Source organism: Cricetulus griseus, chromosome 6 (genome assembly GCF_003668045.3).
Source record: "Cricetulus griseus strain 17A/GY chromosome 6, alternate assembly CriGri-PICRH-1.0, whole genome shotgun sequence".
In the NCBI taxonomy this organism is placed as follows: domain Eukaryota; kingdom Metazoa; phylum Chordata; class Mammalia; order Rodentia; family Cricetidae; genus Cricetulus; species Cricetulus griseus.
In genome coordinates this window covers 98,950,553-98,971,545 of record NC_048599.1, presented here as the reverse complement: position 1 = coordinate 98,971,545, position 20,993 = coordinate 98,950,553, and the positions used below count along the sequence as shown (strand labels likewise).

Genomic DNA, 20,993 nt, shown 5'->3' with positions numbered 1-20,993 from the left:
ATTCTTCTTTCTTTCTAGGAGTTTTAAATTTATAAGCAGTTTCTTCTCCTTTTATAATGGCATCTGTTCTTTTCCCACAGATGTATTAACTCTTTTCCTACCCTCCTGAAGAAATTAATAACATTTCTGACACTTTCTTCTGCTGCTTTGAATTGCCTGTGTCCTCTGAGCCCTTTCTTTTCTCTGTATTCTCTCAAATGTCTTTCAATGATTATTCACACATAGACACGAAGGGATTTGAAGCTCACACTGCACCAGGGTGGGTGTGAGGTGCCTGCTGGTTACCAGACTTTACCCTAAGGCAACCAAGTGTCTGGCTGGGTCTTTTGCTAGAGATCCCCAAACACTAGATCTAAGCTCATGTTTCTGGACTTTCCAATGTGTTGTCTAGAATGACAATGTAAACACTAGGACAAAAAAGGAGCTGTGGTTCTCCATTCCAGGGGCCAGAGGCTTTCATAGGATCTCTACTCTGCTTATCTTGTTCTGTTGCTGGGATCCTCAAGGATGTCTTTTTTTCCCTCCAGCAAATACTCTGGGTCCTGAATGAGCTGGGGTAAGAGCAGATCTTCAGCTATGTAGGGGAGATAGGGACTTGGGGAATCGTCATTTCATTGTCATCACATGGTACCATATTTTGCTCTTAAGTCTCTGCTTTCCAAGCTTCAGCAGGCCTGGGGAATTGTTCTTATGTATGCCCCTTCTCCCCCCACCTCTGCCCTGAAGGTAGAGGGCTGGGCCTTGTTCTTTATTGCCAAGTCATAAACTATCATTCTCTCTCTATTTCCACCTTTGTCACTGAGTTTTTACACCGTAACCTTTTACTTTCCTCTTCTCTTGAAATTCCACACCTGGCTCTACAATTTTTTATATCACGAATACTTTTGAGAATTTAATGAGATACATGAACTCCTCTTTCTATAAAATCTTATGATTTCATATGACTTCAAGGCTATGCAGCTCATCTCTGGACTCTCAGAATAAAGAATCCTTGAAGTTTGACATAGACATGGCTGCACCAGGCATATTTACCTCTCCTGGCTCTGGTACCTGAATTACTGAAGCAGCACCTAGCTCTTGACTGTGATTTAAAGCTGCCTGGTAAATGGTTTCTGAGAATCATCAGGCCTGAAAAGTGTCCACCTGCCACTAAGTTTCTATTTGCTCCTCTCCACCCTCATCCGTCTTCCTTCAGTGCCATCCATCCAGACCTGCATTAACCCATATCGAGCAGAAAAAGTCAGCTGCCTGCTGAAGATGATATACCTTCAAAAAGAAAACAGAGAGGCAGGGGAAGTTTGTCTTGATGTATTTATTTCTTGACTCTAGCTTATTATTCTATTTTCAAATAAAATTATGTCCTTCTTCAATAATTATGAGTTTTCTTGACCTTTGTGTTAATAAATCTTCTCACTTGTGTTCTCTCATGGTGTATATCAGAAACACGAGCAAAAACTACAATATGTCTAAGTAAAGAGACAATCAGGTGCATATATCTAACCCTCAAGTCACCTGTTAAGAAAAGCCGTGTTATTGCCCTTTGACCTGGCCTCCAGTGGCAGCCTTTCAAGGGGCTGACATGTTTTCTGGGATAATTCTTCCCCTACCTCCTACAGAAGACTTTAAAATACCCAAATCAAGATTCCTCCTCAGGTTCTGCTCAGCTACCAGTGAGTTTCTGTCAGTAGCCAACGAAAGAATCTCAGGCAGTTAGGACATGTCTTCATTGTGAAGCTGAGTCTGCATAGCGGTGATGCGAGACTGTCACAGACAAAGAAAGTGACTATCAGGCTGGTAGTTGAATTCAAACAGTTGCAAAATACAACAGCTGTAGCATCAGCCCTAGGTGGTGCTATAGAGGAGTTGTTCATTTAATGGCTGTTACTAGGTACTTGCTATGTATCAATCGATTGTTATGTTTGAGAAAACAGGCTTGTGAAAATACTAACAATGATCAATGCTGTCATAGTGCTCAGTGTCTGCCAAGCACTCTTCTAACTATGTCAGTTTCATGAATCCTTACGAGAACCTTCTAGGTAGATGCTGTTCTTACCTCCCTGTCTAATAGATGTGACAGATGACATATCTGAGACAGCAGAGGTGGGATTAGAACCCAGGCCACCTGGCTCATGAAACCCCTCTATCCTGAGAGAGTGCAGGGACAGACATGCAGGTTTTAATTGCTGTGGACAGGTAGTAGGGCTTCACAGAATCACTCCAAAGCCATTTGACACTTTTAGTCTAAATTTGCCTCTGGTGCACCCAGATCAACCTGATAGCATGCAGCATTTTGCAAATGAGGCTCGATAGCCAGGCAGTGGTGGTGCATGCCTTTAACACCAGCACTTGGGATGCAAAGTCAGGCAGAGCTCTGTGAGTTCCAGACCTGCCTGGTCTACAAATCGAGTTCCAGGACAGCCAGGGCTGTTACACAGAGAAACCCTGTCTCAGAAAACAAAACAAAACAAAACAAACGAAAAAGAAAAGAAAACAAAGATTGGGCAGAAAGTATGAAACAACCCACTTTTATAAAATGTGTAACATATGCACAGGAGAAAGCCTACTGGATATTATCAGGAGGTCAGTAGTCAAATTTTTTAAAAAAAGCAACTTTACTTTGTGTCAAAAAATCCACAAAGAACACTTATTCATTAAAATTTATATGCCCTGTATATTTTCAGAGTTTTTTTAAAATAAATTTTTATTTGTAATTTCAAAGGTTTGGGATATGATCATTTTGTTTTTTTAAAAATGTTTTAATAGAAAATAATATTGAAATAGCTTGTATTGAATTTGAAAATGCAAATGCTTTTGTAACCAAACTATTCCAGGTTTGAGTTAAATATTGACATTCTGAAAAGTGTCCATTGACTTAGCAAATTTAGTAAGTATTTCACCAGCCCAGGCCCAGGGAAGAGTGTGGTAGAGATCATGTCATAATCTCTCTCCTCCCATACTGCACATACAGCCCAGTTATGTTGAGAGCCTGGTCGCTGAATGTCTGGCTCTATGGAGAGCCTGCATGGTGGAATAGTACAACGGCAGAAATGACTGGCCATCTTTGCTTCACTTTTGGAGACAGTACATCATGCCTTGCAAACCTCATCATGTTTGCAGTCTGGAAGGTGCTATAGTCATATAGAATCATCAATCCCTGTTAGGGGGTCTCAGTTAGGCACTTTCTCCTTCTTCTTTCATAGACAAGAAAAGCAGAGTCCCACCAGACCAGTCCAAGAGGTCCAGGAAGTTCTGCCCACCATATCCCTGTTCCATGGCAAGAGTCTTCCTTTGGTACGTTGTTACATTCGCTTCAGCCCAAGCAACTTTGAAGGTTTCCTTGTGAATACCCTAGAGACAGTGCTCATGTCTTCTACAGAAATGTCCCAAGTTGCACAGATGATATTGGCCCAGATCTGCTAGGGCACCTCTAATGTGAGGAATCTGTCTGTAGGAGAGAACTCCCAACAGGAACCCATGGCTCTGCAGGAAGGGCACCTTCAGTGACAACTCCAATCTTCACATATCAGTGATGAGTGGAGCAGGATGGTGAAAGATGGTTAAGGACCACATTTGAGTTCTGCCTGCATTTACCACAAGCCCGACTTGCTTCTGGCTGGGCTTCATGTCTTGCCTGCTTGTGGCTTGATTGCTTGCTTGGGGTGGTGAGCTCTCAGTACAACCCCTAAGGGCAAGCTTTGCTGTAGCAGCTGCTGACTCGTGATAAGCAGCAGGGTTTCTGAGTGAGTTTAATGACTGCCGGCCACTGCTGGCCCTCTGTCTAAATAACAGGTCCTTCTTTGACAGTCAGAGATTGTATGGAATGAAAACACCCAACAGCAGAAGAGCAGTTGTCACCCATAGTCCTCAGAGGAAGGGAAGTGGCCAAACTATCTCATCCACGGTCAGTGGCCAGACACCTTTGGTATTAACAGTGGTGACTGGTGAGCTGAAAAGGAGGCATATCAGACTGTCTTGAGACCAGGATGTTTCTACAGCAGTTAGGGGACCACTACCAGCTTTAACATGCCATCCTCTCCATTATTACAGCATAGAGTACACTGCCATCCTATGCTAGTTGTCCTTGTCTGAGGGACTGGGATAGTTTTGATCACATTAGCTTTTCGGTCTTCTGAGGATGAACATGGCCAAGTAATTACTTGGCATTAATAAAACATTGATTTAGGCACACCGTGACTCTCCCTGCCAAACTCAGTCCTGGTGGACTTTGGTCCATGCCCCAATGACTTTTTTCTACATCTGGGGATTTCAGAGCGTACTTAGTATCAGATCCTAAACCCCAAGGCATGTTTGGGGCAAAGGGTGATAGTTGCCTTGAAATAATGCTGCAAATGCTTATCCAGGCAAGTCTCAGAAAGGAGAAGCACCAAAACCCAGGGATGTGCCTTGTAAAATCCTCGAGCTGAGTAGATGTTAGATGCATAAATGAAGACAATTTTAGGTTGATTTTATCGATTATATTTAGTTTTTTCTCACTGCTTCTGAGACTTAATGTTTAACTTATCACTATAATATAAAATTTAGAACTATAAAAACATTAAAAATAGAAGACTATAATGAATGCTATGTACTCATTGCCTAATTTCAGTGAATCTGTGTTTTGGAGTCTTTCCCCATCTGTACATTCCATTACCTTGTCTGGTCTCTTTGCAAGAAAGTATCAACACAAATTTCTGGCATCTGCAACATTTTTTTTTGACAGGGTTTTGCTATGTATCCCCAGACTGGCCTTGAACTCACAGCAATCCTCCTGCCTCAGCCTCCCCTAACGGTGGAATCACATATGCGGGCTGACAATGCTCTTTCATTCACAGGAAGTCCTGATGTGGTCATATCAAAATCAGTCCACATATTTCTTCTTTCACATTTTGATAAAGCATGATAAAAAAAAAGGACCAGAACGGTACAAGGAAAATCCTAAGTACCACAACGGGACTTAAGAATAACGCACCAATTAAAAGGGAAAATACCCAAGGAGATTGAGGCTTCTACTTCGATTTAGATACAGGATAAACAGAGATGTCCTTTTCACATCTACTGCACGCATTTACAAAGCAGCAAAGAGAAAGAACTGCTGGATTCCCAAAGCCTTAGCTTTTAACACTAAGACTGTGTGTCTGTAGATTTGGGGGGACAGGTTCAGAAATACAGTTTATGTTTTATTTATGATAAATTACAAAGGAACACAATATAATATCACAGATTTGTGAGCACACACAGAGAGACAGATCACTTGGTGCATATTAATTGGGTAGAAAGCTGGGTCTCTTACAGCTCCCAAGAGACCCAGCTGATGGATTTCAAGAATATGGGGACTCTTCAAAGCTTACCCCCAATTTTGTTTTCCATCAGTGAATCAGGATTAAATATGAGTCTGTGAAAATTTAAAAGTTTTTTTTAAAGCCCGTAACTTAACACCCTTAGGTGCCAGGTTTCAGTCACAAGAAGTGCCACTAGGATGTCAAACAGTGCGGAAAATGGAAGCTGTGATAAATGACTGTGGCTCAGCTGCTGGGTCTCTCTGACCTGAAGGATTTGGTTGGTGTCATAAAACACAAAGCGACAGATTAAGCAGTTTACCGACACCATAAAAACCACAAGAATAAACTCACTTAAAAACAAAACAAAACAAAACAAAAGTATTGTAACTGGGCATTACCAGCCCCCAAATGCATGTATTACAAAGCCCATGTCCACGAGCAAGGGCTTGCAGTTTGGTGCTAATGTCAGACACGATTACATCCATACCCTTTTACAATTTACATGTCCTAAGAAAAATACCCAGTGCAGGCTGATGGTGCCGTAGAGTTTATTTTCACTAGAAGGGGAATGACTCATAACTCATGAATGGCAGTGCTTAAAGTGAGTTATGGAGGTGACTCTCCTGTGAGAGGAAATGGATTGGACGATCCTTCTGCCCCATTGTATGTTTGGCTACTAGCACACCAGGTTCTTAATTACGTGTGGCCGTGCCTTTTTTCTTTTATAAAATAAATGTGAATAAGGAGAATGTTAGCTAGAAGCATGGAGAGCCTAATTGGGGCTCTGGAATGCAGATGGAGAGAATAAAAACAAAAGCCTTTTCACATGACTGAAGAGCAGAGCTCTTAAATGCAACATCTGAACTGCTGCATTCAACCGGTCAGTCCCACTGACAATTTATAGTGTCCACAGCTGATGTTCTAAAGAAATATTAAGCACCAATCCTCCCCTAAATACAAAATTTGCCACATTTCTACTTCACATCTCCATGAAGATTTGAGTATTTTTTAACATGCAAATATCATTATACTCATATAGCAATAGCTATACAACGTATAGCAATTATGTTAAGTGTAACTATTTATACTGACAAAGTGTGCTAGGGAGATGCTATTTGGAGATCTCAAGCATGGTTGCCATTTCCTTTAGTGTAGCTGGTCACAGAACAGAACATCAAGAACTCATTGTGTCCTCCAATGCCACAATCAGCAAAGGCATTGATTGTTGTCATGAGGAGGGTTCTGGTTACTGAAATGTTTTATCTAACATCTGGATGGCCCTGTCCTTCCCAAGGAGTTCTAACTGTGCTCCTGAGATTCCTTTTGGAGGAAATTTTTGGCTTCAAAGGTGAAGGACTTATCTGACAATGGCTGTGAGCGGATGTCAGGAGACTCTCCAGCTTGAGAACAGGACTGACTTCCCCCTAAATGTCCGTTCTGCTCTCCAGTTTGAATTATCAATAAAATGGCGTGGCTATCTCCCCAAACAACACAGAGATGGACTGAAGCACACCACCTCCACACTAAAGATTTAAGATTTCCCGGTAAATGTCAGGAGGTGACAACGTGTGTGCTGTGACACTCAGTTATTATTAGTGTTTAACTGCGGTTCCCCACCAGTGCCATGCCTCCAGTACCACCATAAATTTTAATGTGATCGCATGCTCTTTCCCTTTCATATCCAGTGAATTCTGCAAGATCATAATATCCTATATGAACCCCAGCTGAACCTGAGTGTGCTGTGCTGTGATGAGAGCAAGATTTTGAGTAATGAAAGCTACTTGTCATCTTACAGTGCTAAACAAACAAACAAACAAACAAACAAAAACCCTGGGCACTGAGCAACACGGTTCTTTGATGATATTGCCCTAAACTAAATACACTCAATTCAATTAGTATTTATTGAGCCCCTCCAGGAAGCAGGGCAATGCCCTAAGTGCTAATGAATCTATTTATAAGACAGTAAAGAATCCTGACCCTAAGGAAGCCTTCTTTTCCCCCTTGGAAAATCTGTCAGAGACCATATATCATTTATAACACCCCTCCAAAAGTATCCCCGTAACTCAGACATCAAGACATGCCATGTAGTTTACAAGCAAAAACGGTTCGTTCCTGCATCTGGCTTACACTGTGAATGCAGGAGACATGGTCATCATCTTTCATCACACAGGTGCACAGTGGGATAGTATTTCTTTCTACTTACACAAATAAGGAGTATTTGTATAGGTATCAGTGATGTATAGGTTTCTTATTCTCTGTTTTAGCCACAAATGATGACAGCATTACCTAGAATATTTATTAGAGGAAGTCAAAGCTCAGTAAATCTTCACTATATAGGTATCTCTTTAAAATAAAAGATAACCTTGAAGTTTTGATTTCACATCTTTTTAAAACTTTCAGCCAGGGGCATGGAACAAATAAATAAGTGATCAATGGGGTGCCAAGAGAACGAAACGTCCATCAAAATCTACATCAAAATGCTTGTCTTATGAAGTTCTCCTTTGTTTCTTTTAATTTCTAATGAGCTAATATTATTGGTTTCCTAAACATGAGCCAAGAGGCTTCTGCAAAACCATTCTGAGTCAATAATCTTATTTTCTCTGTGTGAAATAATTTTAGAGATAAAGGCTAGGAAATTGATGTATATATTCATAATTTGAGTGTCCTGTAATTTGTGGGCCAAAAATATGCTCAGCGGTGACACACAGCTATGCACCTTCCCATTCTCCCAGACAATGGGTTTAGGAAAATGCACGATCAGGTTTCAAGATTACTCATGCTAAGGCACAGTGGGTCAGGAGGGAGTCATAAAACAGGCCATCCTCATAGAAGAGGCTCCGTTGCGTCAGACCGGCTTTGTTGGTGAGTATTCTAAGGAAAACATTCATTTTGCACTGGGCAGTGTGCCTCAGTATCTCTCCTGCCAGAGGATAAGAAGCTCTTTCTGGGAAGGTTGGTCAAGGTTTGACCGCCCCCACCATCCGGTTTCCAGAGATTTTGGCTGGAAAACTTTGCCTTGGAGCGCCATCTAGAGGGAATTTCAGTACACACAGCGCATTCTCTTGGCTTTGTGATCCAGACTGAACCAGATGTTTGGAGATATAGTGGAAAAATTCCTTCCTTCCTTCCTTCCTTCCTTCCTTCCTTCCTTCCTTCCTTCCTTCCTTCCTTCCTTCCTTCCTTCCTTCCTTCCTTCCTTCCTTCCTTCCTTCCTTCCCTCCTCCCTCTCCTCCCTCCTCCCTCCTCCCTCCCCTCCCTCCCTCCCTCTCTCAGTCTCTCCCTCAGTCTCTTCCTCCCTCAGTCTCTCCCTCTCTCAGGCTCTCCCTTTCTTGGGAAGTAGAGGCAAGATGACCAGAAGTTCAACCTAAAGAAACCACAGAAAACAGGAAAGTAAAAAGGGACCGTGAGTAGGGGTGCAGAAGGAGCCCTGGAGACGGGGTAATAGATGCTATGTAGGTAAAATAGGGAAATTAGGGGTTTAAAGGGAAATTAGGGGTTTGACTGGGAAGAGAGGAGGGGAGAAATAGAGAGGAAGAGAAGGGGGAAGGGATAAATAACATTAAGGATGTTTGAAAAAGTCATAGGAAAACATTGTTTTAATGTTTACATAAAATACCCCTACACACACACACACACACACACACATGCGCGCGCGCGCGCGCGCGCGTGTGTGTGTGTGTGTGTGTGTACATATATACTCAATTTAAATGCAGTTATTCTACTTGGAGCAATAATACTCTCTCAGGGGCATTAGACTCTAACAAAACCCCCAATTCCAGGCATAGGAAACTTCTCTCAAGTTGTCCGGGGGGGGGGGGGTCAAAGAGATTACCCAAGTAATGTAGCCCATTGCCGTTGCTCTTGGTTGCCTCCCAGAACTTGTAGGTAAGACCTGTTGCTGAAAATACTACATGCTTCTGACACAGTACTTTGAGGAACCGAGCTGGAACTGGCCAGGAAGCTTTTGCCCTGAAACCTAGCTCTCATCGTGTCTGAGAGTGTTATGCAAGTTTCCAAAGCAAACACACCCATCACCAGTCCCACCTAGCTGTTAAGCCTCCCAGGCACACAATGATCAGAATGTGGCAAAATATCCCCAAGGGTGTAATAGTGGCACTGATACCTTGGTGGTAACCAACAGCTTGCTCAAGAGGAGGGAATTCATGTTTGGTACTATAAACCTAGCCAACTATCCATGGCTGCCAAGGTCATGGACCCCAGCAGAAAACCTAGTATGGCTACTTTCCCAAACCAGTATAATTTCTAACTGTATTCCAAATATGTCTTCTTATCCCCACACATGTAGCTCCCACTCCTCATCGAAGAGGTTTCTTTTTCTTTTTTTGCAGCAGATGAAGATTATTACAAGAATCTACAGCTGGTCAAATGCTGAAAACAACATGCCATGGGTTCCCAACCACAGTTGATGCATCTACAAAACTACTCCACCTACGGCTCAGGGAACATCTTGGAAGCGAGAGCAGAAGGATTGTAAGAGTCAGAGAACCAAGATGTCTGCTCTGAGAATGTGTCTTCTATATACGTCAGGGAAGCTGTACCCATAAGATATCAACAATATGGCTACCTAAACAAGACCTACATAATGACAGCTCTGTTGGCATGTCAGTGTGAATGGGGAAATTTCACAAGGCCCCACTCCTAGATGAAATGCTACAGGCAATTCATGGCTTCTGAGTCAGTATTCCCCAGGGATGAGCTCCTGATAGATTACCTAATGCCAAGTGGTCAGCCCTAAACATATGCACATAGTAACAGCATCAAATGGACCCAGGACACTGATATATAATTATAATTAATTATGTAATTATAATTATGCAACTAAAGAAGAGGAGGTCATGAATTGGAGAGGGAATGGTGGGGAAGGGAAGTATTGGAGAGTGACAAGGAGGGTGGACATTATGTAAATATAGTGTTCATGTGCCAAATTCTCAAAACATTAAAAATTAAGTAAGAAATGATGCCAAGTTGGGAGGGGGAGAAAGTGGGGAATATATCTGATAGGAATTAGGAGTGGTGAGAAGTGGATGTATTCAAAAAACTTTGTGTGTATGCTTGAAAAGCCTCACAAATAATACAAACTTTAAAAAAAAAAAAGAACTTCAAGAGCATTGTCAGTTACATAGCTAGTTTAAGGTTGCCTTGGGCTACATGAGTCTAAAACAAAAAAATCCGGAATACTAGAAAAGTTCGGTTTTGGTTTTAACTTGTCACATGGAAATAAAATATGTGGTCCCTTAAATGGAGACAGAATGTCTGGTGAAATAGTGAGAGACCTCAGCATACTTGAGGGGTGTGTGCAGCTCTGGTGCCCACAAAGACATAACACGGGTATCCTTTCCCCCAGGAGATCACATCAGAAACCAGATTTGACGTGAACTTTGTCTATATAGGCTAAGCAGTCTCCGCTGTCTCCAGAGTTAGTGTCTTGATTCAAAAAATTCTGCTTAACTAGATTTTCCAAGATCAAGCTGGAGAAGACATTTGTGTGAGAAAAACAAAAGCTGGCGTTTCAGCCCGCTGTCATCCTTCACTAAGTTCAGCGAAACCTGAGGAGCGGAAAGTAACGACTCTTCCAGATGCAACGGCATAGTTCTGTGTGCGGGAGACTAAAATAATATCCACCGACATCTTCTTTCTGAAGACGCCTTTCCGCACTTTGCAACCTCCCTCCCGTCTCCCTCGGAGAACTTCAACAGTGAAGGCTTCTATTTTTGCAGCAGCATGAATACAAAAACAAAACCCAGACTTTTTCTAACAGTGACACTCTTCAAGTTGCTGAGCAAACACAAAGCACTCTTAAAATACTCTGACAGCACGATGCCTCCAGTTATGGGGGGCGGGGCACAGCCGGAGAGCTCAGCTCTACTTCTTTTACACTATTTAAAAGTATCAGGACTGTTGGTACTACAAAAACGTTCGGTGGTGAAAGCTCAGTATTCGCACCTTTTTACACCTGTGGGTGCAGCATGACCCCACCACTGCTGCCAAATGAGCGCTTCCCTGGGGGCTTGTTATAAAAGACCACCTCTGTCCTTGATACCTACAATGCACAGCATCATCAACATTTCTGTTTACCCTATCTGAACAATACTTCTGCTTGCTTATTTTGGCAATTCCACAAATCCACAAGTTTTTCCAAGATAACTAGTTAATAAGTCATTGCCTTGTGTGAGCCAGACTCGTGAAGCCTCCACACAAAAACTATTTCTTGTCTACTGAGCTCAATTAAAGTTGACCAAGATGAATGGTTCCAATGGTGTACACGGTAGAAGGCAGTACCTGTCTGGCTTTCCTAGTGAGTCGGCTTCATCCTTAAGCAGCAGTGGACCCACGAGAGTTCCAAAGCAGAGAGTAAAGACCTTTTAGTCTCATCTGATGCACACTAGAATTGAAGCCAATCCAACACACATGGCTGAGAGCTGACTGAGTGCAAGACAGAGTATAGGCATGCTGGTCTGCAGAGGCTGGGAACACACATGAATGTTGTTGGAGGAACAAGGAATTGGCTCTTTCCTCAGGTGGCTTAACAGAGAATTCGAGATTGGGCACTTAAGACGCAGAGATGAGATAGCTGTCCTACACTAGCACTATGGGGAAGGAAGCAAATATTGATGTCTCAGGAGAAAGGGGTTCCTCTGTAGAAAAAAAAAACTAGCACAGTACCTTAAAGGTTGGGGAGAAGTTTAATGGGCAGAGAACAGGGAGAAGATTTTCATGGAGAGGTAGAATGGTCTTCGTTTGTTTGGACCAAAACAAAATGCATTTTATACAGAAGTCCCAATTTTGTGTTTACATTTTCAGATGGGTACAAAGAAATGAGGTATTTGTATTTAGGTTGCAAGAATCCAGAACCCATCATCTATTTTTTGCATAGTAAATATATTTATGTATACACACACATGTAATCTATCTTACTTATCTACATTACTAAGTAGCAGAAAGCCTAACATATTTAAGTCAGAAAACATTCTCCTTGGTCACTCAACAGTGGGAGTAGAAACCAGACCAGCGTTTCTCACTAGCAAACGGGAACAAGCAGAGGGTTTTGTTTTGATCCGTGCCATCAACGTTTGCTTTTGGAGTTAATCCCAAGGCCTTTTCTGGCCAGCTGTGCTGGTGTTCTCTATAAATCACACAGGCCTCCATCAGTGAGTTAGACCCAAGGGACAGATAATTTCAGTTTAGCGAGCCTCTGAACCCTGTGTGTCCACTCTTACCCCTTCCTGCTCCTGAGGCCTCCCTGGGCATTTCCCCCAAGCAAGTGTTCTTTCAGAATTCCATGTTCTCATGGTCATGTTCACATACCCTCTTGGGTCTTTGCAGCAACCCAATCTTAACCAGTGATTTCTCTGCCCTGTGACTCATCTCTAGTTTCTCCACAAAAAAAATTACACCTAAAATCCAAGCATTAGGGGTAGGAAGTAAGGATGGACAAGAGAACCAGCTTACCAAAGGAGAACCCTGAAAAAAAGTTCTGGTGTTCATTCTAGGGCTATCCACCTGCGCTAAGGTGTTAATGATTTTGTAGCTTTAAGGAAACTGTTGTCAAATATACACTACCATAAACAGGACATATGTGGGTTGCTGCGGGATAATCATGGGGCAGTTTTTCAGTGAAATAGAAATGCCTAGGAGAAAGCCAGGAGGTGCACATGAACGGAGGCGACCTTCCACCACCCACAGGCACACTTACGGTGAGCATGGCAAACATCAGCTGGCACACGTTGAAGGCGTGTCTCCAGTTGTGGTAGAGAACCATTCGGTAGTTTTTCCTTACCGTCAGAAGCCACCTGCACAGGGTCTGAAATGGGAGGGGGTGAAGTTAGGGGGTGGTTTGTGTCCTCAGGAGACCACTGCTAAAGTGATACCACAAGATGATCAGACTTTCCACAAGGGGCTGGGTAGGTGGCTGAGTGGTTAAGAGCACCTATTGCTCGTGTGGAAGGCCTGGGCCCGGTTCACATCTTTAACTCTAGTTTGAGGGTATCTGATAACCTCTTCTGACCTCCCTGGGTTCCAGGCATGCATGTGGTGCACATACTTACACATGGGCAAAACAGTCATATGCACCAAAATAAGACAAATCTAATAAAGACATTTTTAACAAGACAAAGCAAAAACCTAAACTTCCACGAACACTCTGCCAGATTCTCATGGCACTTCCATGGGGCACACAGGCAGGGACCATCGCCTACATCGTATCTTTGGAAAGCCTTTACATCACAGTGGCTGCAACACTTTGCCAGGTGCACTCCTTAGCTCCAACACAGAGCATCTCATCTCACCTCATAGTCGATTTTAAATTTCTGAACCATCCCCAGCTCCATGAACATCCGGAGAGCAGCTGTGATCATGGCGTCAACATCAAGGGAAAAGTCATCAAAATGGATGTCATCAATGGCTAGTTCTGACACCAGAGGGATGTTGGCTGCCTACAAAATCAAAGACATAAGCCAAGACAAGTTCACCAGCTTTACCTAACCCCATGTCCCACTCTCTCCTGCTTATCGGTGGTGCCACATAAATCAGGCCTGACCCGCACTTACACTCTGATACTGCTAAACTCTGAGCTATAAATGTCTTTTGTTTCTGAGCAGCAAACACCCAAGAAAATGGAGGGGGGAGGGAGAGAAGGGAAGCTAATTAGAAGATAAAATATACACACCATGTCTCTCCACAGAATTCAGAATATACAACTGTCTAGTTTACTGGGACTGTGGCCATACAATATACTCTGGTGCATATTGCTACATGGGGAAACATCTGGGTGGCCAGCAGCTATGAATTTTATTTGCTTCTATGCAGAATCGGAGGTGGGAGTACACCGCTCTTCCTTGCTTGTATCCTGTACCTCACAAAAATGTTCTCTATTAAACACACATTCTGCATATTCAGAAGGACATAAAAGGGCAAGCAGCTCATCTCTGGTACAAAATGTGCCACACTGATGGTTAAATAGAGCTGCCTGGAGACTCAGCACAGTTTCACTTAAAAGATAAATTTTCTATATTGTTTAACAATATACACTACAATTCTAGTACTGGTCATATATATTTAGGGTTTCCAAATGCCCCCTGCTAGGTGGCTGTCAATCAGTTATCCAGCACAAACCTAAAGGGGAGGGAAACCCAATCTTTAGAAATCATTTTTATGCCAATTGGTGGGGTTTACTATGCCATTTGGGCCATTCTTGCTGTGCTGGGGGGTTATTTTATGGCTTTCAAGTTACCAGAGACCGTTGTGTATTTGTATTCCTAGTCTATTCACTGGGTATAAATTATCCTGTGAGTAATTTATGCCCTGGAACTACTTTGGCTAAGCAATTAAATCCGGCTCTGGCCACTCCAGGCATTCCAGAAACCACATAATCAATCCTGCCTCTCCAACCCCATGCTTTTCTACAAAAGTTTATGTGCCTAAGCAAAAATACAAACAGTGCTTATTGCCCACACTGTGGGTGAGCGATGGCCAAATCTATGTGTTGGGACAATTAAGCTTCCATCCCGAAGACTTTACTTCTATCAAAATTTAATTCCCTTAGGCTTTACCAAATCATTTTAATATACCAATAGGCTTGCCGGTACTAGATTTCTGGAATTCAATGGTAAGGCTTTTGAAATCCACAGTGGTAGATATCTTCTTGGTGTGTATGTGTCCCTATGAAAGTACCTTGTTTACTTATTTACTTTTAAACTTTCATCAAAGTTAGATAAATCTATATTAGCTTTTTAAAAATAAATGTCAAAATATTCATTATGAATATCACATGTGCGTGTCAAGTATTTTGCTCAAAGTCAACCCCTCTCCCTTCCCCTCTTCCTGTTATCCCTGTTCATCTCGGCTAACAGCCCTGCTTCCACTTTAATGTTACACATATATTTGAATTTGTATCCAACATATGAGCAAAACCACACAATATTTGCCCTTCTGAGTCTGGCTTACTTTTTTTTACCATGATGATTCCATTATTTATTTATGCCTGTCTATTTATTTGCTTCAAATGACACAATTTTATTTTTCTTTTGGTATTCTTGTGTGTGTGCATTTGTGTGTGTGTGTGTGTGTGTGTGTGTGTGTGTGTGTGTTCGTTCCACACACACAATTGTGTGAGTGTGGCAGACAGAGGTTGACACCGTGTCTTCCACTATTCTACCTTACTCTTTTTGAGAGAGGTCCTATCACTCAACTAGAACTCATCAGTTGGCTAGGATGATCTGTAACTAAGGTTACAGAGGTGTGCAGCTTTATGTGGGGCTGGATATCTGAATTTGAGTCCTCATGTTCCTGCAGCAACCACTTATCCACTGAGCTGTCTCCCAGCCCGACTTCCTTCTATATGACTGAACAAAACCCATGTCATCAAATATCACTGTCTACATGAACCACATTTTATTTATCTGTTACTCTGCTGACAGGCATTTAGGTTGATTCCATATCTTGGCTATTGTTAACAGGGTGGCAATAAACACTGATGCACTTGGATCTCTGCAGGATTGAACACATCAGTGTTGAACACGAATCAGCTGCCCCATGCTGTTACAAACATAGACACACAGTCATATTCCTCTGGCAACAAATGAAGAGCAACCACTTACAACACCTAGATTTATTTTAATCAAGTAAGATTGTTGAAATTTCATTACTGATTACAATTATTTTGTTTTATGAATTGTCCAATTCCCATCATTGAAGATAATGGTCAATCTGACTCATGCTACATCTGACAACATCTGCTGCCCCGTGTTCTGCCCATTTCATGCATGCATACGTACATACATACATACTTTGTTTTGTTAGGTAATATTCAACAATTATACCATTATGCCCACCTACAAGATATTCACATAAGTTAACTACAAGTTAACTCACATAAGTTACTCTGACCACTTGTCAATTCCTTGATCTCATGTGAAATTCTGCAGTAGTACTAGTAGTAATCTGCAGCTTTCCAATGGAGCAAAGGCTGGCCTTGAACTCCCTTCTGAATACTGGGACTAGTTATGTGCCACCATGTTGGGCTAACAGGCTTCTTTACTGTATGCTTTGTTGTCTTACCATTAGTTCAAACTTCTTGTCAAAGAAACTGGGAGAGAACTTGTTAATGACAACATTGTCTCCTTTAAAAATGTTCCCCTCCCACTTTTGGGGTTTACATATAGAGAATGCCAAGTATTTGAAAAGATCTATATTTGTTGCACTTTGTTCAATTTTAAGAGCAACCAGAAAACTGCTTCCTAAGGGACAAAGGCACTACCCAAAATGACACAGGTCTTTCTGGTCTCAGCAGGAAAGTCTGCTTCTGAGTTGAAACAGGAGACTGAAACCTCTTACTGATTGTCACCAAAGATGCCTAAATGGCAATGGCGACATCATTGCTACTCTCCCAGTGGCCCCTGTCTTCTGGTTATTAATAGTGTGGGCCTCTATGCCATTATAAATCCTCCCCCTTCAAAGGCACTAAATTCACTTAATTGTCTCAAAAATTAAAGAATATAGGCATTTTTTCATTATGAAATGTTAATGGAAAGGAAATAAGAACATTAGGTTGAGAAATGGAGGATGACCTCTGGTTCACTAAGACCCAACCTTATTGACCTTGTCTTTTTTCCCTAATAGGTTGATTGATCCACAGTTAAATCATACCAGTCCATACATCACCCCGAGCCCTGTTGTAAACCCTTGGTGGCATGTACAGATACATAAAACATTCCCAGACTTTCAGGAGGAGATTTTTTTTTGACCATTTTGCCAAATATGGGCAGTTTTCAACCATACATTCTTGGGTTTAAGAGCAGGTTCTCAACAATGAAGAATAAAAGGCAGAGGACATCCGGCAGAGACAGGTGTGGCCATCTCACCTGCAAAAGCCCCCGGAAGAGCCTTCTATTGCTGAGTTCCTTGTGCTGTAGATACATGCCCCCAATCCCGCCTGAGGAGCACAGGATGGGGCCACATCCTCCAAGCCTATAATTACTCTAGCCATACGATATTAACAAAACAAATCAAAGTCAATTTCTCAAAGTGTCAGTCTTCAGCTTTTAAATATTTATAAGGTGCCATATCCCTAAATCAAAGAGGAGTGTCACAATCCAAAATAACTACTGAATTAATAGCCAGGAAATAACATTTGGATAAAGAACCATTTAGTTTACTGCAGCAATAAATGAAAACACAGAATCATGAGTCCCGCAGCTAATCTGAATAATGCTCAAGAAGTGAGACTCTCTGGTGGGAGTACCTCGTGTCTTCTGACCAGTCCTTTTCTTTGTTTGCATCTTAGCAGTTAAGTGCTTATCACAGGGAGTCATAAACCACCTCCTCTACAACGGAAAAGGAGCCATAAAGTGTAAAATACAATTCTGGGTCCCTTGACGCACGGATACTACATTTTGTGATCTTCAATAAATGGAAAGAGACAACCAAGTGGGTGGCAGGTCAGCCCTGACCTTTCCGAGCAAAGTAGACCTGTTGCCATTTGTTTCAGCCACTCATCCACTTGCTCCTCTGGACAAAAGCAGAGGTAGAGGCTTTGGGCTTCCAGGACTGGTGGGGAGAGGAAGCTGAGCTACTATGGAGATGCAGAAGGGAATCCAGAGCACTATCCACACAGAACTTACTGTGTGCCGGGGATGTGTTTGGCATTTTATGAATATTATCTCACTGGTTCTTTATAAGCACACTAAGAAGATTTAAACCAGGGATATTTAAAATCCTGTATTGGAAGGAAGCCACAGAAATAGATAAAATGATTGCTCTAAATTTGCAGTACAATCAGTAGAGGCAGGTTTGAATCTGAGTTATAAATACTGGCTCTAAACTACCCTGCTACCCCTGGAAATGGACTGATTTCCAAGCTAAGGGTCACCCATTCCTGTCCAGTGCAAAGTAACTTGGTATGCCATGAACATCACTTGGGATTTAGCTACAAATGGCCTGCCTCACGGTCCATTTCTCTCTCTCTCTTTTTTTATTCTTTTATTAGTTCAAATTAGGAACAAGCTTGTTTCACATGTCAATACCTTCTCCCTCTCCCTCCCCTCCCCCCCAACATCCCACCTGCCCCTAGCCATCTTCCCTCCACTCCCCAGGCAGGGTAAGGCCCTCAAAAGGGGCTCCCCAAAGTCTACCACATCATCCTGAGCCGGGCCTAGGCCCTTCCCCATGTGTCCAGGCCAAGAGAGCATCCCTTCACATGGGATGGGCTCTCAAAATCCCTTCTTTTTTTGAAGACCTTAAATATTTAATACAGTGTGTTACCCCTGTACAAATGGAAAAAAATTAAGTTCAACATTTCTAGACCAATATGGCTGTTAATTTTTGTACAATGCCAACTCAACACGGTAAACTGGGATACTTTTTTCCAAAGTTGAGAGCATATCTAAAGTTTCCAAAAATTCAAATTATATATGTATATATATTTATATAAAAAGACCAATAATGGCAGTATGTTATGCATCAATAGCAGCAACAGCTTTTCCAGGTTCTGCAGTCATTTGAACAAAATTGTAGAGACATCCAGCACACTCCATTTTAAAAAAAAGTAAAAAACAAAATCCCAGAATGATGAACATCCTAAGCCCATTTGGGAGAATACTGTCTTGGCTTTTCTTTGTATGAGTCCACCTGGGGAATTCTCTAAGCTCATAACTGCCTTTGGAATGAACCCCAGTTCAGTTTTGTGCTGATTGGACTCATGTAAAGTCAACTTTTGAGAGCTCAAGACCTTCCTGAATGAACAGCTTGTTTACTGGGAGAATGGACACAGACATTAGACATGAGCTTGCTAGCACAGTGCCATCACCAAAAAGTATCATGTATTGCCTTGTAATTAAGTGGTATATTCTGTAATTGCCTGGTAATTGCTGAGGACATTCTTCCCAACAAGTGTTGGAGCCAATTCTATGCTGACACCAATCCTTGAGTGACTGTTAGCAAGACACCAAAGTGAATCTCAGAGTGAGCATCCTTGTATAAACCACTACAAGACTGTGCTGCTTGGCAGCTTGAGGTATAACAGACAGGGAAATCCCAGTACATAGAAATAGGAAATACCGAATGGCCATGGCTGTTATAACTATGTTGCCATTGTGACCACTGTGTTAACAGCTTTCCGTGATGTGACAAATTCCTGAGAAAAATATATTTAAGAAAGAAAGACTTATTGGCTTATGGATGTCAGTTCATGGTTGGTTGGCTCCAGTGCTTTCAGACCTATCACAAAAAATAGAAGGGTCTGATGAAGGAAGGAGGCTCATCACATACAGCCATGAAGCCAAGGAAGGGAAGGAGGCAGGACGAGACAGAGAGAGAGAGAGAGAGAGACAGAGAGAGAGAGAGACAGAGAGACAGAGAGACAGAGAGAGACAGAGACAGAGAGACAGAGAGGAGAGAGAGAGAGAGAGAAAGAGAAAGAGAAAGAGAGAGAAAGAGAAAGAGAGAGAGTGAGAGAGAGCACCAATACAGAATATACTACTTAAGGGTACACCTCCCAGTAACCTACTTCCTCCAGCTAGACCTCACTCCTAATAGCTCACTCAGCTATGACTTCAACAGATGAGCTCACTGATGTTGTCAGGGCCCTCATTATCTAGTCATTTCTCACAGCCTTCAATACATGGGCCTTTGGAGGCCTTGTATAGTCAAACTGTGACAGTCATTGCCATGTGAAAGTGCACAGCATTTCCCCAAAGAATAGAATGGACATAGGAATTTTAATGATAGACTTTGAAGTGCCACACTTTACCATCTTCCTTAAGAAAGCTAATGGAATTCCTTTTAGATCAACACAGACTTGTTTGATGGTTAACTCTGTAACAGGCTCTACCCAGGGTGCAATGCATACCCTCGGGAAGCAATTCAGTCCCTCAGCCTGGAGATGCAGCAAAGTGCCCAGGTAGTTTAAGTGTGGCAATGAGGGAAACACATGACATTACTGTAATCCCTAAGAGGAATATTTTCAGTTTGGTGTTATATCTTAGTCATAAATTGCCATTATAAAGTTTATTTAGAATAATTTAAACTTTAAAGAATAGTTATCAGGATAAAAAAAGTTTCAATAAAACCTGTCCCCAAATGTGAGGCGATAACTCCATTCCCAAGACTCATAATGTGTTCCTGCACAAAAAGAGGAACACATGGAGTAACTGGTGAATACTCAGAAAGTTCAGAAGAGAGACAACCACAGGCCAAGAACCATAGAAGAAGACCGTGTGATGTGGGCATTGAGGACAGAAGACCATGTGATGTGGGCATTGAGGGATGAGAGAGTTCATCAGGTGAAGAGGTGGCAGAAGCTATCCCAGGCAGAGGACAGTGTGGGCACAGAAGGTTTCTGGGTGTCTCTAAAGATGGCACGCACCAAGAGGTGTGGGCACAGAGGGACCAAAGGCCTTTGGACTCACAGCCATCTAGGACTTGCTTTACTCAACTCAGAAACTTCCGCTGCCCCGTCAGCTGTAACACATTCAGGTAAAAGTTCTCAATTTTTCCAAACTCCTACCTGTGAATTCATAGCATAATATGGACATCTGCCTATTCCAAGATGCCATAGCTACCTTTTGTTAGCTGTCCAGAGAAGTCTGCTCCCTTAACTCCAACTGGTGACCAGTCCCTGTCCTCTATGGTCTGAATTCCCTTCCAGGACTTCCTGTTCTTAACTTCGCCATGGCTCTTAAGTTCACCATGGCAGATGAA

General features: G+C 42.2%; 1 protein-coding gene across 1 annotated transcript in view; it reads right to left on the bottom strand.

Moving 5' to 3' along the window:
* LOC100756511 (dual 3',5'-cyclic-AMP and -GMP phosphodiesterase 11A) overlaps nt 1-20,993 on the bottom strand; it is a 361,367-nt gene that overhangs the window by 87,964 nt on the left and 252,410 nt on the right. Inside the window, exons 11-12 of the mRNA XM_027420128.1 lie at nt 13,586-13,732; nt 12,994-13,101 (exon numbers count right to left, since the gene is read on the bottom strand). Coding sequence (XP_027275929.1) covers nt 12,994-13,101; nt 13,586-13,732 — 255 coding nt within the window. The remainder of the gene's footprint in view (nt 1-12,993; nt 13,102-13,585; nt 13,733-20,993) is intronic.